The following is a 16,004-nucleotide window of genomic DNA, read 5'->3' on the forward strand; positions in this document are numbered from 1 at the left end:
CACATTTGGGCATCACTGACAAACTAACCCAGTTGAATATCAATCCCTATGTTTTCAGGTGGGTTGCAAACTGGCTCACAGATCAACAACACTCAGTAAAATTGGAAGACTTTACCTCTACCAACACACCTGTCACCAGTGGAGTCCCACAAGTGTCAATGTTGAGCCACTTCTTGTTTGGCATATACATCTCAGAAGTCCAGGCCAAAGTGGAGGGGCTGTGGCTAACCAAGCTTGCAGATAACTGCAAACTATGTGCTATCATTGAATCCCCTAGCGATGACAGCATACTTCAAAAGGGGATAACAGACCAATGATTGGCCAAAGCCATGGTGTTAAACTAAATCCTTAAAATGAATCATCATTCCCCTCACTAAAAACAATGTCCCTGCTGATTATAAAATAAACAGTAATACCCAAAGTACCAATTCAGCAGTGAAAGACGTGTGAGAATACGAGTTGACTGTGACCTCAACTTTGACAAACATGTGTCGACTGTGGCAAGGAAGACATTCTACGGCGTCCATCTAATTAGCAAAGGCATTGCCTCAAGAGCAAAAGAGGTTATAACTCCTCTGTACTCTCTGTAGCAAACATCAGGCCTATTACTGAATATAATGCTCCCACTGGTATGTACCGTACCAGACACCCGAAGCAACTTAAGACCCCTCAGAGATTTCCAACTAAGAAAATTCAGTGTGTCTAGCACATGTCTTATATGCACAGACTGAAGTCGCGGTCACTATACTAAGTAGAATAGAGACTACTTAGAGGTGACTTATATTTACTTTACAGGGCTATCTCTGACCAAAATCAAATGAAAATGCTGCACAACTGTAAATCAAATGGTACTAGAGTCACCCTTTCCAGGGACCTCAATCTAGCCTGTGTCATAAACAGGACCTGCTGGAGAGACAGATACATCTCTCAGAGGTCACCACTCCTCTGGAATAGGCTTCCAATCCATATCAAACATAGCACCTCCATGAGCCTGTTTAAGCACAACCTGGATGACTGGGTGGGAAACTGTAAATGTCTGCTGGAGATTGCCCAGGCTTCTCTCTTGGACATGGGTAATCCTTGCTAGAAAAACCTTGGGCACAGACGATATCTCTCACCTAGTATTATAATAGGATTTAACGGCTAGGCTTGTAAAGACCCCTCAGGTCAACAGTCTAGTAACATCCTATGAACCTATATTCCAGAGTACTGCAGAGCCAAAGGCAGCTCAGTAATTACAAATCAAATCTAATTTGTAAGGAGCAATAAAAGTATGCACATTGGACCAAGTGGCAGCTGCATAAATGTCATCTGTGGAAGCCCTTGAACAAAAGATTGAGGAGACTGTTATAGACCTCATGGAATGAGCTCTAGGAGGCTTAGGCAAGGATAATCCCCTGCTAGAAGATGCAATTTGTTAACCATGTGACCAGTGTGACTTTGGAAAATGACTTGTCCAATAGATGAGAAGGACATAAGTAACTGGTCTTCCAGAAATCTTTGGTTCTATGAAAGCAAAAACGAAGCTGTCAATGCACATCCAAAAGATGGAGCATGTACTCTCCTTTATCTAGCAGATGTGATAGCAACCAGAAAAATGGTTTTCTAGGACAAAAACTTTAAATCTTACCTGTCTTGAGTGTTCAAAGGGAATTTGGGTCAGAGCACAATGGTTAAAACCCAAGAAAATGTAGGATCTTTAGAGGACAGCTAAATAAATAAAAAGGTCCTTTGGGAAAGGCGAGGCTATTGTAGAATTATTTTCACCTAGCTGGAAATTCGAAATGGCAGTCAACTGGACCTTAATAGTAGAAAAACTAGCCCTTTCACTGAAAATTGAAGCTAAAAAGTCAAGTACAGCTGGTAAAGGGCTGAAAGAGTGGGTCCAGATCCCTTTTTAAGGGCCCAGAATACTAATCTCTTCCATTTGCTTTTGAAAATCTTTCTAGTAGAAGCTTTTTGAGAAAACAAAATATGACTGACCAGAGAGGACTAGCCTAGACTGTCTAGTAATTAGCGGAATGGGAGAAACCATGCTGTTAGTTCGAAACTTGTAATGCCAGGATGAGTCATACCTATTGGGTGAGACAGGAGGTCTGGACTGGGATCCAGCATCCAGGGTAGAAGTAGGTGAGGCCAGAGGAAAGGAAACCAAATCTGACGAGGCCAAAAGGGTGCAATGATGATAACTGTGCTTTTCAAGTGATATGCTTTCTGTAGAAATTTGGAAAGATGTAACGGTGGGTAAGCACAGAGGAGACCAGTGGGCCAATCGGGTACCAGAGCATCCTTCGGTGACTCACCCGCTGGAGAGATCAGGGCAAAGAACCTGCTGCACTTGTTTAGGGGAGAAGTGAATAGGTCACAACATGACTGGTCGACAAATGGAAAGTTTTCTACACCACTTTGAAATTGAGAGACCATTCCTAAGGCATCAAAATGAACCTGCTGAGTTTGTTTGCAATCACGCTGGCTTTCCGTGGTACATGCGTTGCTATAAGAAAGCAGCAGGAAAGAGATCATTTGTTGCCATACTCTCAATGCTTCACGACGTAGTGGATAAGATTATGTTCCTTCCTGCTTGTTGATGTACCAGACTACTGACATGTTGTCCATCTGAATCGCAACTGTCCCAGAAGGCAGAATGACTTGAAAGGCCTGTAATGCTAGGTGGACTGCTCTAATTTCCAGGACACTGATGAGCATTTTGGCCTCTTCTGGAGACCACGTACCTTGGACTGTCCTTCCCAAGTACTGTCTCAGTCGGGAAGCGTCTGTAGCCACCATGGCCATGAGCAGGGGAAGAACAAATGGACCGCCTTCGCAAACATTGAGTGAAGCCACCAACGAAGATATCTTTTATTTATTTATTTGTTTAACATTTGTTTACCAGTATAGTCCAACTGGACAAGTGTCTGTTTTCAGTGCAGTCCTGGGGAGAAAAGCTCCACTGAGTTACAGAGAGTAAAAAGGAGATGACAAAAGTTTAACAAATGTACAGAGTCAAATGCAACTGAAATACAATACAATTGAACTTCATAGTAATTAACAGAATTACTAGATATTTACACATCTACAAAATTGCTTTGGTAGAGCTTAGAGTTAGTGAACAGTGTACTTCAGGGCCAGTAAATGAATGATAGCCTAGGATGAGGTGGGTTCAGGGAGGGTCACTACAGTTACATACATGTTTTCTGTAAAGGTGTGATTTAAGGAGTTTTTTTAATGTGGTAGTGTGGTTTAGTAGCCTGAGGTCTTATCAATTTCACAGGTGGCTTCAAAGAAGGAGAGGCGAAGAAAGTGGAATCCAGAGATCTCTTAAGGGAGTCTTCATCTTTGGAAGCAGAGTTGGGCTTCCCTTTGTCCAACTTCTTAGAAGGGGTGCGAGTCTCATTTAAAGCAGAAGTAGAAGATAGACAGCCTTTCAACACAAGTTATTTCTCCTGTCTGTAAGTGCCTTGGAACTGAAACTAGCACATATATTACAGTCTGGCTCTAAATGCGCAGCACTCGAGCAGTACACACATTCCCTGCAGGCATCCAAATTAGGTATTTTATGCCCACAAGTGATGCATTTTTAAAATCCAGCAGCGTTATCGGTCATACTGGCCTAAGTAACAAAAAAGTAAGGCTACAACAACAAAAAGCAACACTACTACTTAAATATTTTTTTTTGGGGGGGGGTTAAGGCTAAGAAAGGAAAATGTTACCAACAATGGTAAAGAACAAATACCCCAAAAAAGGACAGACAGAGAAAACAGGCAAGGTACCAGTGATGACACTAAAGAAAATAAAAAAACAAAATTATCAGTAATAAATGGAAAGGAAATTTACTGTAAGAGAGAGAAAGGTGACAGAATTAGGGAAGAATAATAGATGGTGAAAAAAATGCTTTTACGAAAAACTCACTAATTAAGTTCACCAATTGCTCAAGAGTGAAAGAATCTGTGTCTATAACGATGTGGTGGCAAACAAGATCCGAGGTATGTTAGACCGTCAGTGCATTATGGATAAAGGGAGGAGTTCAAGACTTTTGGATCTGAGTATCTGGCAGAAGCGGCTGAGTCAGACCCGAGGTCAGATCCGAGACCCATTAGTTGAGGAATTAATGAAATTGGCATTGGATTATACCATAACAACAGATGCTCGAATGATCACTGCTGCAGTAAACGCTCCCCTCCCTTTATCTCCCTTGTTTTTTGTGCACTCTTCAAACAGTAGTAAAGGAAATAAATATTAAAACAGCAAGTCTTCCTCCTCATTTCTAAAGAACCTTTTTATGTCCCATCTAATACAGTCTAGTAACACCTCCAGGCATTTTTCTAGGATTAGCCTATGATGCTTGCAAGCATCTTATATTTCATGTTTACATGTATATAGTAACTGTAAAACCACGCTGCATACAAGCTTCTGAAAGATTTCATCTTAAGCTTACTTGATGGAAAACACAACTGCACTGACAGCCAAACTCTAACTAGTGCAGCTAAAAAGATTAATCATTTATATACTATTTATGATTTCCATACTTCTCTAAATATTTTATCAATAAATAAAAATTAAAAAAACAATGTTTCATGCCATACAAAAGTTCATATCAGTACTGCTTTATCTGAGTGGTTACGGATGTAATTTAAGTTTTTCACAACACTACAAAATTAAGAACATTTGGCATTTCATATTCAAACTCCAAGTTCATACATTCATAACTGAAAGGAAGCATGTAGTATATATTAAAAAAAGCCAACTGCTTACCACTGTTTAGCATTAGCTAAAACCATAAATTGCCATTGAGATAACAGGGATGTGAACTTAACAATTAAACACTATAATGTTCTTGTAAATTACTGCATGCAAAAGGAAATTTTGACAAAACTAAATTCCAAGAAACTAATTTTAAAAGATTCAACAGAGTTTAGGAAAGAAATGCACAAGAATACACTAAAAATGCAATGGTTTACCTCTGAATCACCATGGCCAAATATTGCTGGGTCTATTTTTGGAGTCACAGATGCCTCATCTGGTAATGGTACAGCCTGAATTTCTGTCCCATTGAGAAAAGGTAGAAGTGACAACAATTCTGCAGGGTACAGATACCATAAACCTAAGGAAAGTCAAAGTCTATTACCATTTGCACAGCAATGCTTACTGCAACAATGCAACTGCCAATGAGTACAGTGTTTTTAACAGTACAAGAAAAGTATAATACTTAATTCAATAAGTTATTCTAGCCACGTAGTTATTTTCAAAAGGTCACTTGGTAATAGGAAATAACTTACAAGTATGGTTACACATGCAAACAGCTGCTGAAAAGTACTGCTAACACTCATTCAACAGTTTTAAGCCTGTTAGAAGAATGACAAACTTCCTCACCTAACCAAAGCAGAAGTGGTATCAAAATCAGCAGCAGAAACTTTAGAATTCTAGGTAAGCACCTAAAAAGAAATGAAAGTTCAATTGTCAGAAACGAAATATGATCAGCTTCAATAAAAACAAAATATCAAAAACATGTACAAAAACAAATCTTATTTTTACATCAGTCTGAAATATTCTACATATAAAAGTATTCTGAAATAATGGCACAAACAACATTCCCACACATTAATGCATGCATTTGAAATAACAGTCCATCATGGAAAAAATTAACATGGGAGGATAACTGCTGGGATTCCCTTGTACACTGTCCCCATCTCAGCAACATTCTTCTCTCTCATTCCCACTTATGACGGTACATTGACATCTCCTGGCCATGCGTGGGATGGAGCTGCAGAACATACTTGCAGTGAATGCTTAGCCCTTACACTCAGTACCTCCGTTAACTGAGACGTAAAGAAAACCTTTAATTAGGAAAATAAAAAAAAAACAGCATACATGAATAAAATTATGTAATTGCTCGATTTAAAAGGAAAATCCAGTTATAGCTGTAGGATGAAGAGGTCATTCAAACACAGACATGGACATAGAGAGTAAAAAGACCTAGAATAGAAAGTGCTTGCATGTGAATTGGAAAGCTTTCTGCAACACAACTTCAAGAAAAATCCCAAATATGGGAATTTAAACCTCACAGGAGGCCAAAGCAAGAGGAAGGCTTAAAGGAAAGATATAAGGTGGTCAAATCCTGAAGTAATGAGATGTCAAAAGGAAACTCTTGGAATGACAGCCCAAAGCAATGATGTCTGATGAACATGTGAATGGTAAAGTGGCCACAGGACAAATGTAGACAACTGAGTCATTTTTCAAGAAAGCATTGGAAACAATAATACCCATGGTGGATTAGCCTAAAACAGCATTTTCCAGCAAGCATTCAATCTTTGGGTGGCAAAACATAATGCAGTTAACAATCTAACAGGAAAGGGCTTGTTCAACTACTGCACACCAGTCTCCTCAGAACATCAGAAAAAGAGATGAACAGTTGCTCCGCCTTCTTAAAATCATGTAACATTTCCAAGTAAAGCTTAAGCTGATGGAGATGCCCTGGAAGCAAAAGGCTCTTTATCTAGTCTACTGTCTTCACAAAGAAAACAGATAAAATAGATTTTTTCAAGGATAATTCTTTAGCCACTTTTACAAGGCAATGTGGATTAATCAATGGACACCACACCCTTGTAAAAGTCCAAATGGATTTTTTTTTTTTTTTTTACAAATAAGGGCTTACAAGTCCAAGATCCTGCCAGCAGAAGTGATGTCTATCAAAAAAAAACTCCCCTCCCAATAGATAAACTTAAGAACTATCAAACCATCCAGCTTGAACTGGGTGATAAGGAACGCTTGTCAGTCAGGCTCAAATCCCATGAAGAAGAGTTCTTCTAAGAGCAAAAGAAAGAAGTTGTTCTTTAAGAAGCTGTTGGGTCACCACAAGATCATCAAGGACACAGATGCTTAAGACATCCACCATGACCATGGAATAAACTGAAACACAAGTCAGGGTGATGTCAGGATAATTATGCAAGATCAAGAATCGAAAAAATGATGTACAACTGCAAAGAATGCTTATCTGATAAAGGAGGTAGTGACTCATCCTATTTTTTTTTCACACCATACACCCCTACAATGTACATAATTTGCTACAATCAAGGACTAAACAGAGAACTATTAGCATTTCCAACAGTTCAGCTGGGATGAGAAATGCTGCATGGCTTACAGTAGAGTAAGTGCTAGAGGCATTAGAATTCCTGATAGAATTATCTACTTATAAGTGAGATAAAATGAGTTGTGATTTTCTGTTAAATGTTGCAAAGGTATTTGGAGAAGGAAGATTTTTGCAATAAAAGGAAGCAAACTAGTGGAAATACTGGGCAGGGTGTTTGACTGGAATGGGGGCACTTCAGCAAAAGAGACGCAAAACCTTAGAGAGGGTATGGAAAACAAGATGGTTACAAAACTCCAATTTTGTAACTCTCTGGAACATCAGAGGGGCTTGGTAATGCACATAAAACGGGGGGGGGGGGGGTGCAAATAAAAAAAAAATAGAAAACTGCACAATCAAGTTGATCAAGTCATCATATGATGTAGTGGTGGTTGTAGACATTTATAAGGGTAAAACACTGACAAAACACCTGGATGAGAAAACCAATGGTACTGATGGTATCTCAAAAGTCGCCTAGGAGACTGTATAAAGAAAAAGGACCTCCACGCTGTTGCAATCATTTAGTAACATAATTCAAGAGGGTGGGGTTAGATTCTTAAAGCAGGGAGTTGTACTGGCCTTGACATAGAAAGGCTGAGCTAGAGCACTGTCTCTATGTTATCAGCCAATGTCCATACTAAATGATTATAAACTCTTTATGGCCACCTAAGCAGCTTAGATGGCTTGGAGGCACCTAGCATTACTACACACAGATCAAAATGGATTTGTTACAGGGAGCCTTAACTTCACTTCCTACAAGCACTCATTATCCTAGAAAGCACAAATATATGCATTGTTACAGAGATATGGCTCAAGACCAATGACTGCATTCCATTAGTGCAGGGTTTCAATGCCTACAGTGCATTCAGGCCCACTGTATTAGATGTAGGCACTAAAGGCATTGGTGTTTCCATATTTTTAAAAACACATTTCACCTCCAGACTCTATAGACAAGATACTGTTCTGGAACACCCCTCATTGTCCAACATACTACTAAAAAAAGGGAAAAAATTATCATACCATATCTAAATATAGGACCAACTCTATGTCCCACTCAAGTTATACCTCCTACTTAACTATGAGGAGGTCCTATGCATTAAGCCAAACAATTCCTCTAGGAGACTTCAACTACCCCTCCATTAAATGGAAGACTTGCATATCCTCAAAAAATATATGCCCAGAAACTTTTGGACTTCATCAATACAAATCTCTGGACCAGTTATTCCACACTGCATCCAGAGACAATAAAATCCTGGACTTGGTCATTACCAATATTGGACACTCGTTCCCCAACTGTCACTTTCTCCCTGGTCACACAAGACCATAAATAAGTTTCATTCACCAAAAAACTGAAGCCGGAAACATCTTTCAGTTACTCAGCATTCAGAGAAATAATGCTAAGGCTAATTTACTAAAACCAAGTGATGACCCCCTACTGCTTATGTAGAATCCACTGCCACCAAATTATATGCAGATGTAAATAGCTGCAGACAAGTACCTGTTCCTCTCCAAATACATGACCACATTTAATAATAAGCCTAGTTGTATCACCCACACGTAAACGGGCTCTACAACAAAAGAAAAAAATACTGGACACAAAAAATTAACTCTCAAGATGCTAAAAATGCTCTTGCAAAACTTAACAGGGAACTGTGAACACTAATAAAATCAAGCAAACCAAGATAAGAGTTAAATATAGCTACTCAGGCAAAAGATACACACAAAGCCTACTTAAATTAAGCCAGAAACCTCAGAAATAATGTCCACCACTGTGCAGAGCAAATAGAAAATGATATCACGTACTTGGACCCGGAGGACAAAGTCAATCTACTAATGGACAAGTTTAGCTCAAGCTTCACCACCCCATATTCCCAGATCAAATACTCCCATTTACACCACCTGAAATTTCCCAAGAACAAGTCCTCAAAGGCACTTCTTAAGATCTAGAACACTACTTCTATCGGGCCGGAAAACATAATGGCCTGCCTACTGGACTGCCTAAAACAGGACTTGTCAGACCCCCTGCAAAGGCTAATCAATATCAGCGTCCAAACAGACTTTATTGCGAGATGAACAGAAGACAACAGTTATCCCTTTGCACAAAGGTGGAGTGAAAACAGACTGAGGTAATTACAGACCATTACTGTCTGACCAGTGTCAAAAAAAAGCCACAGTAGCGTTGTTGCCACACAGCAAGAGGTTCTCCTGTTTGATTCTCGGCTGGAGTGCCTTCTGTGTGGAGTCTGTGTGGAGTCTGCATGTCCTCCCCGTGGTCGAGTGGCCTCCGAAAGACATGTGTGAATGGGTGTGCCTTCGCTGAAGGTTGGGCGTCGAGCTGGCAACTAGGCACCATAAAAAAAATCTACAGCCAATCATTAGTGGACTGGAGTTCTGCTGTGGCGACCCCATAACTGGGAAAAGACAAACAACTGTCTGACTAGTGTCACCTGTAAGTCTATGGAAAGGATTATTATTGAATTAAATAAAGGACACAAGCAACCTACAAACTTTTAAACCAAGCCAGTTTGAGGTCATCAAGGGCAGATCCTGCCTACTTAACCTGCATGGCTTCTTCTAGAATGTTAATGAAGCAACGGATATGGGCAAATCATTACACACTGCACATCTAGACCTTGCAAAGGCATTCAACATCATCTCACAGGCATAGCAGGTAAACTCACAGCTAAATGGAAATTTCTATGTACCCAGCTGGGCAGCAAATTCACTCACAAACAGAACCCAGGAAATTAGAGAGGGTGTCTCTGCCTCCACTAGAAGACCTGTCAATAATGGTGTACCCCAGAGTTCAGTCGATGGGGCACTGTTCTTTGGCATTTACTTCTCAGAGTTCAAAGCAAATATTAAGTGTTTATGGCTGTCCAAGTCTGTAGATGATTGTAAGCTTGGCGCCATCATAAACTCCCCCCCACAAAAGATCCTTCAAGAAGGCCATTCCCAAAAAGCAGCTGGTGTCAAAACCATAGATTAAAACTATATGCCAGAAAATGTACAATATTATCCTTAGGAAAGCATGACTTCCCTTGTAATCATTACACTTGACAACACACACCTGAAAGTTTCTCCAATATTCAGGGATCCTGGAACCTATGCTGGCAATGAATTGCCCTTTGATCATCACATATCCACTTTTGTAAGGAATTTCTTTTTTATTGCACATCTTATATTTTAAGCTACAGTGTCCAGGTACAGGGATGTAATCTTTCCATTATACTCCGGTCTCATTAGGCAGATCAATGAATATAATGCCGATTTTGGTATGTACCTGCCCAAACACTTGTCACAACCGGAATGCCCTCAACCTTTCCTCACTATAAAAAAGACAGGGCCCAAGAATAAAAAACTATGCTGATCATCTCAAAACCTTGTCGCTCTGCTTCATATCATGCAAGCTAGTAGGAAGAGATCTCTACATCTTGTGCACACAGCCTCAACATACCCTAATTTCCTGGGTTCTGTTTGTGAGTGACCCTGACAGATCTATTACACATTCCCAAGTCCAGTGATAGCATGAATACCTGCTCAAGGGATCTCCATTTCTTTCATAATAAATGGAATATGCTGGAGAGAGAGATACACATCACAGAGAATACCACCTCGATGGAACAGTCAACCACGCCGCATAAAGCAAAGTACTTCTTTTAAACTATTCAAATATAATTTGGACAACTGTGTGGGAAACTTAAAATTCACTCTGGGCTTAACACTCATGTTCCTCACTGATTGAGTACAAAAAAAAAAATTGTCCAAACCAATCCGTTTTCTTCCTGTCCCTGGGCTAGTCATACAGAAAATATAACGGCTACAAACATACCAGGGGAATGTAATGTTAGGCTTTTTAAGATTACTACAAATCAATAGCCAAATAAGTACCTGTGAATTTACATTTAACAACTATAATAACAATATTTCAATTCATTTATTTATTTATTAATATATAATATATACATTTGGTTTTATACATATTTATTTACATTACATACACATTGCATTCATATATTTATTTATGCATCAATACACATATACATATATACATAATTATTAGGTGTATTTCATGTGTATATACTTATTTGGTTATATGCATGCTCATACAAAAGTTTAGTTGTGAATACATATTGATCACTTATAGGTATTCGTGATGGAGATATATACATTTAATTATAGTATGAATACATCTTTTAAACTAATACTGCCTGGTATATTTGTAACATTTTAAAGATTGAATGCTTGAACCATACGTCCAGATCGTACATTACGACAACGAAATATATCAAACAGGACGATGTTGACTATTTGTACTGGGGGCGTATTTACGCATATACTACTGACCTTCGCTTAGCACGATATGGTTCAGTATATTTGATAGGCTTAGCATTCTGTATATGGTCGAACTTGATTCAACTATAATCACAATATTTTATCTATGAAAAGTTTCAATAAATCTTACAACAGATTTTGGCATCTCATGATAAAAGACTGGTCCATACTTTATTTTACATATCTCTTTAAGTACAATCAAAATATATTATATTTAATATAATAACAAATTTCATATGAGATTATATTTCAGATGCATCTGACTTTTATAATATGCACATAATACTTTGCCAATCAAATATTTCAGTATAATTTATATAAACTTTATACGTTGCATGACATAAAGAAATGACTTGCATTTAAGGCTTTTGACAGCGATTTCTGTTTATAACAACTTTGCGAGACATATTTGAATACATATTGGCTCCTTTAAAATTGTGCATTTGTCACTTATTTTACCTAATTGTTTAATTGCATATAGTTGTTTTAATTGAAAACTAATTGTACTACTATATAAGGGATGGAATTATACCACTTTTTATAAAGATCTGAAGAAGCTAGTCATTAGTGAAAGCGCTCATCTGTATTACTATAGTGTTCGTTGGAATTCTAATAAAGACTTGTTTTTTTGTATGGATTATACATCGACTTTTCACCATTTATTTGGGAAATTTGGACTTGCTTTATGAAGAACTTGTGATTGGTTTGTTACCCACTTCGCACACAAGGAACCATTTAACTTTTCTGATTTACTTGATTTTTGCGGTACCAGTGTGCTAATCCGACGGGCTGTTAACTTTTACGTAAGCATTATTATAATAACAATGCAGAATAAGAGAAAGGTGTTAATGTGGGGCAGTTTAGATGCTGAAAATGCATTTGATAGGCTACAGAGGCATTATTTAATGATGGAATTGTTAGCCCTAGGTTTTCCTCATGATTTTCTGGACTTGACTTTAGCAACGAATACAGATTCAGAAGCTGGCATAAAGATCCACAAAGCGTTACTGTTGCCTTTGTGGCTTACAACCAGTACCCTGTAGGGATGTCTATCACCTTTGCTCTCTCCAGTTTTAGACCCTTTGGCTGCATGGGTGAGACAAGCTGATATAAATGAGCACAGAATTTTGGATGAAGACTTTAAAATGTTGCCTCTAGATATCTGCCAGTACAGCTGACCAGACCAGAAGAGGAACTGGAGTCCTGCTCATTTTGGCAGGTTTTCAGGATGCAAGATTCATGTTAGTAAGACTATGTTAGTAGCTTTAAACTATAATCATCCTTTGCATGAAACAATATTGACTTTGATGGGAATTTGCCTGCAAGAAATATCTTGGTATTTGAATATAGGATTTGTCAGACACATCAATATTAATCTGTGAAAAATATGATGCAAGCTTTTATATGGGTTGAATGAAAGGTCAAGGTGGCATGGGAAAAGTTGATAATGTCAAGGAAATTAGTAGTACAGAATGCAGTGGATCCTCAAATTTACTTAAAATGCCCTCATCAGTGGCATACAGGAGATAAAGCCCTGACTACAAGCCTAAGTAACCTAAGTTCAAGTAGTGACCAGTGCACTTTATTGAAAAGGCAGAAAGGATGGGCATGCCCATCTTAGTGGGAAGGTAGGGGGATGCAAACACAGGGCTGTATACACATAGCTGATTTCCCAGGTACAGATCAGGGAATCACTCACATAGTGCCTTCTGCAGGCGAGTGGGGCAGTCCTACTGACAATCCCGTTTATGGAAGTTGGGGGCAAAGCGGTGGTGCCACTTTCTGCACACTCCATCCATGGGGTGTCACAGAGCAACTGCAAGTCTAGTAGAGAAAATTAAAAATGTACAGCCACCTAGACAACTGCTTACATAATGGCCCCTCTCAGTAAACCCTTGCTTCTGGTGACGAGAGAATGAAAGTTTCAACCAACAAACTGCTGACTGGCAGGCAGAAGGAAAAGAAGCAAAAAATAATTACTTTGAAGTCAATCAAATTAAATTATTTGTTGAGCGTGACACTATGTAGCACAGTGTAAGCAGCTAATCTCATCATGTAACAAAACATGATGATTCAACTACACGACAGTGTGGAAAGTACTTTGGAGAAAAGGCAGAACCACCATAAGAGATTAAACAACTGATGCAAACACTGAAGGATGTTCAACATGCTTGACATGCATGGTTAAAGAAGGAATTGTCATTTGGATACAGTATGACGGGAATGGAAGGCGATGGTGGATTGAACAGGTTCAAAGTGAAGCAGACAGAGCTTATTTTCAGAGAACAGTTCTGTCAATGACAAGATTGGGGTATATGTGGTTAAACAGGTAGCAAGTTCTCTCTGCAAAACCTGTTGAGTATAAAGGGATAGCAAGGGTTGCAAGGCAGATGGGGTTTGACTAACTTTAACTGGTGTCGTAGTTTTGGACACAACTGAAATTCCTTCTGTTAAACTGTTACAATCAATGAGAAGGTCACGGAAAAACCAAGCAGTAAAAACAAAATGAAAACTCCAGCAAAGCTAGAACTTCAAAAAATAATAAACGACAGTGACTGGTCAGTCCAACCAATTCAACGATAACACCCGAAGGTGAAGAAGAAACAGTCCCTGTCAAGATGTAAAGCACAGGCACGATGTGAAAATGAAAAATAGATTCTTTATTTAACACTAATAAAATGTACGGCAGTCTGGTTGAGCGCTTTCATCTACAACAGTAGATTTCATCAGAACATTTTTGAACTGCCAAACATCCCTTATATAGCAATCTTCCCAATCAATGACACACATTCATTAACAATCCACCAATTAGTTCTTAAAGTGCACTGTGCATAATTCCCCCCACATACAAATAATACTGATTATTGATGAATAATAAATTAAAAATGAATTAAAAAACTAATGTTCACTCATCTTCAATAATACATAATTCCTAAAATAGTCACATACTTAAAACATCAAATGTGTAGTACTTCCTAACCACTGTATTGCACCAATACATGAAATAAATATTTTTATAAAAATTGTATGCATGATTATGCATACTTGATTTAATTTGATGCATGTATGAGATGATACCCAAAAGATATCCAAAAAATATATGTACATATAACAATTGTTACATAAAACCCTATATATATATATATATATATATATATATATATATATATATATATATATATATATATATATATATATATATAAAAAGACCTATATATAAAAAACCTATATGTGAAAAAATGGACGACCTATAATAAATCCAATAACCTAAGGAATAAATTAGCCTTTATGATAATTATAGACTTCTGTAAATATACAACTAGCCTAGATTATACTAAAACTAACATCGGAGAAACTAATCTATCTGTCCTTCTCCAACATAGGTTTAATAGATATTGTCTCATTAAGTCCTGGGCTTTCTGAAGCATTTAATTTTATTTGCCATCGGGCTTCTTTCTCCATTAAATGCAACTTGATATTCCCCCTCTTGGATTTGACTTAATGTGTTCCAAAATACCAAACTGGAATGAGTTACAATGGTTGTTACTATTATTGCAATGTCTCCAGAGAGCATTGTTCTCATCTTGTCTTTTTATTTTATACAAATGTTCATAAATCCTATTTCTAAGACATCTAGTGGTCATTCCAACATAATAACCTGGACATGTGTTGCATTTGGCTAAATATATGACCTGAGTTGTCCTACAATTACCTTTGCAAAATTGGATGGTTGTCCTGTTTATATTCTCTAATGTAATACTCTTATCTGGAATGATATACCTACACTGGTTGCACCTCCCACATTTCGAGGTGCCCCCTGCTGTTCGATTAGTGATATCCTTTACCATCCCAAATCTAGTTTTTAGATTTAAACCATTCCTATACACAAATTGAGGTCCCTTCCCAACCACCTTATATACATTTTCATCAGTTTTTAAGATGTTCCAATTTCTTTCTATTAACTCTTTCACATTTCCCACATCAGGAGCATACTTAATGACACAAGCTCTTTTAAAATCATTAGTTTCAACTGTACCATTACAATTTGTTACTCCATCTCTCTTTGTCCCTAAGATAGGCTTGTATTTTTCCCCCATTCCTATTTAACATAATTGACAGTATCAGTAATCATATACATTGGGTAACCTCTGATTTTAAACATATTTCCTATTTTATCAAGTTCAACAAGCATATCAGGAAGAAATGATGTCATTCTAGCAGCTCGTATACATTGCCCTTTAATAATGCTCTTCTTCTGTTGTTTCGAATGACAACTAGTGAATTCCAGATAGTCATTACTAAATGTTTCCTTTCTGAATAGGTTAGATTTGAACGTTTTTGCCCACTATGGTAATCCTGGTATCCAAAAAGGCTATGCTCTCACTATTCATACTGTACGTAAACCTTAAGAAGTCATTTCTAGTATTTAAATATGTAATGAATTGTTTTATAGAATTCTCACTGCCCTTCCATATTCTAAAAACATCATCCAAAAATCTGAAATAGCAGTTGATATGTGACTTCCAACTAGAATCAAAAATATATT

At 37.8% G+C, this 16,004-nt stretch overlaps 1 protein-coding gene across 6 annotated transcripts in view; it reads right to left on the minus strand.

Annotated features, from left to right (window-relative positions):
• The window catches only part of SUN1 (Sad1 and UNC84 domain containing 1), a 2,891,160-nt gene that overhangs the window by 1,008,596 nt on the left and 1,866,560 nt on the right, over positions 1–16,004 (minus strand). For all 6 annotated transcript variants that reach the window (XM_044089680.1, XM_044089681.1, XM_044089682.1 and 3 more), the window contains 2 exons: positions 5,371–5,432; positions 4,959–5,101 (listed from right to left, as the gene is read on the minus strand). In XM_044089680.1, coding sequence (XP_043945615.1) covers positions 4,959–5,101; positions 5,371–5,432 — 205 coding nt within the window. The remainder of the gene's footprint in view (positions 1–4,958; positions 5,102–5,370; positions 5,433–16,004) is intronic.

The sequence above is a fragment of the Protopterus annectens genome, chromosome 12.part0 (assembly GCF_019279795.1).
Source record: "Protopterus annectens isolate FY-2018-M chromosome 12.part0, PAN1.0, whole genome shotgun sequence".
NCBI lineage: Eukaryota > Metazoa > Chordata > Ceratodontiformes > Protopteridae > Protopterus > Protopterus annectens.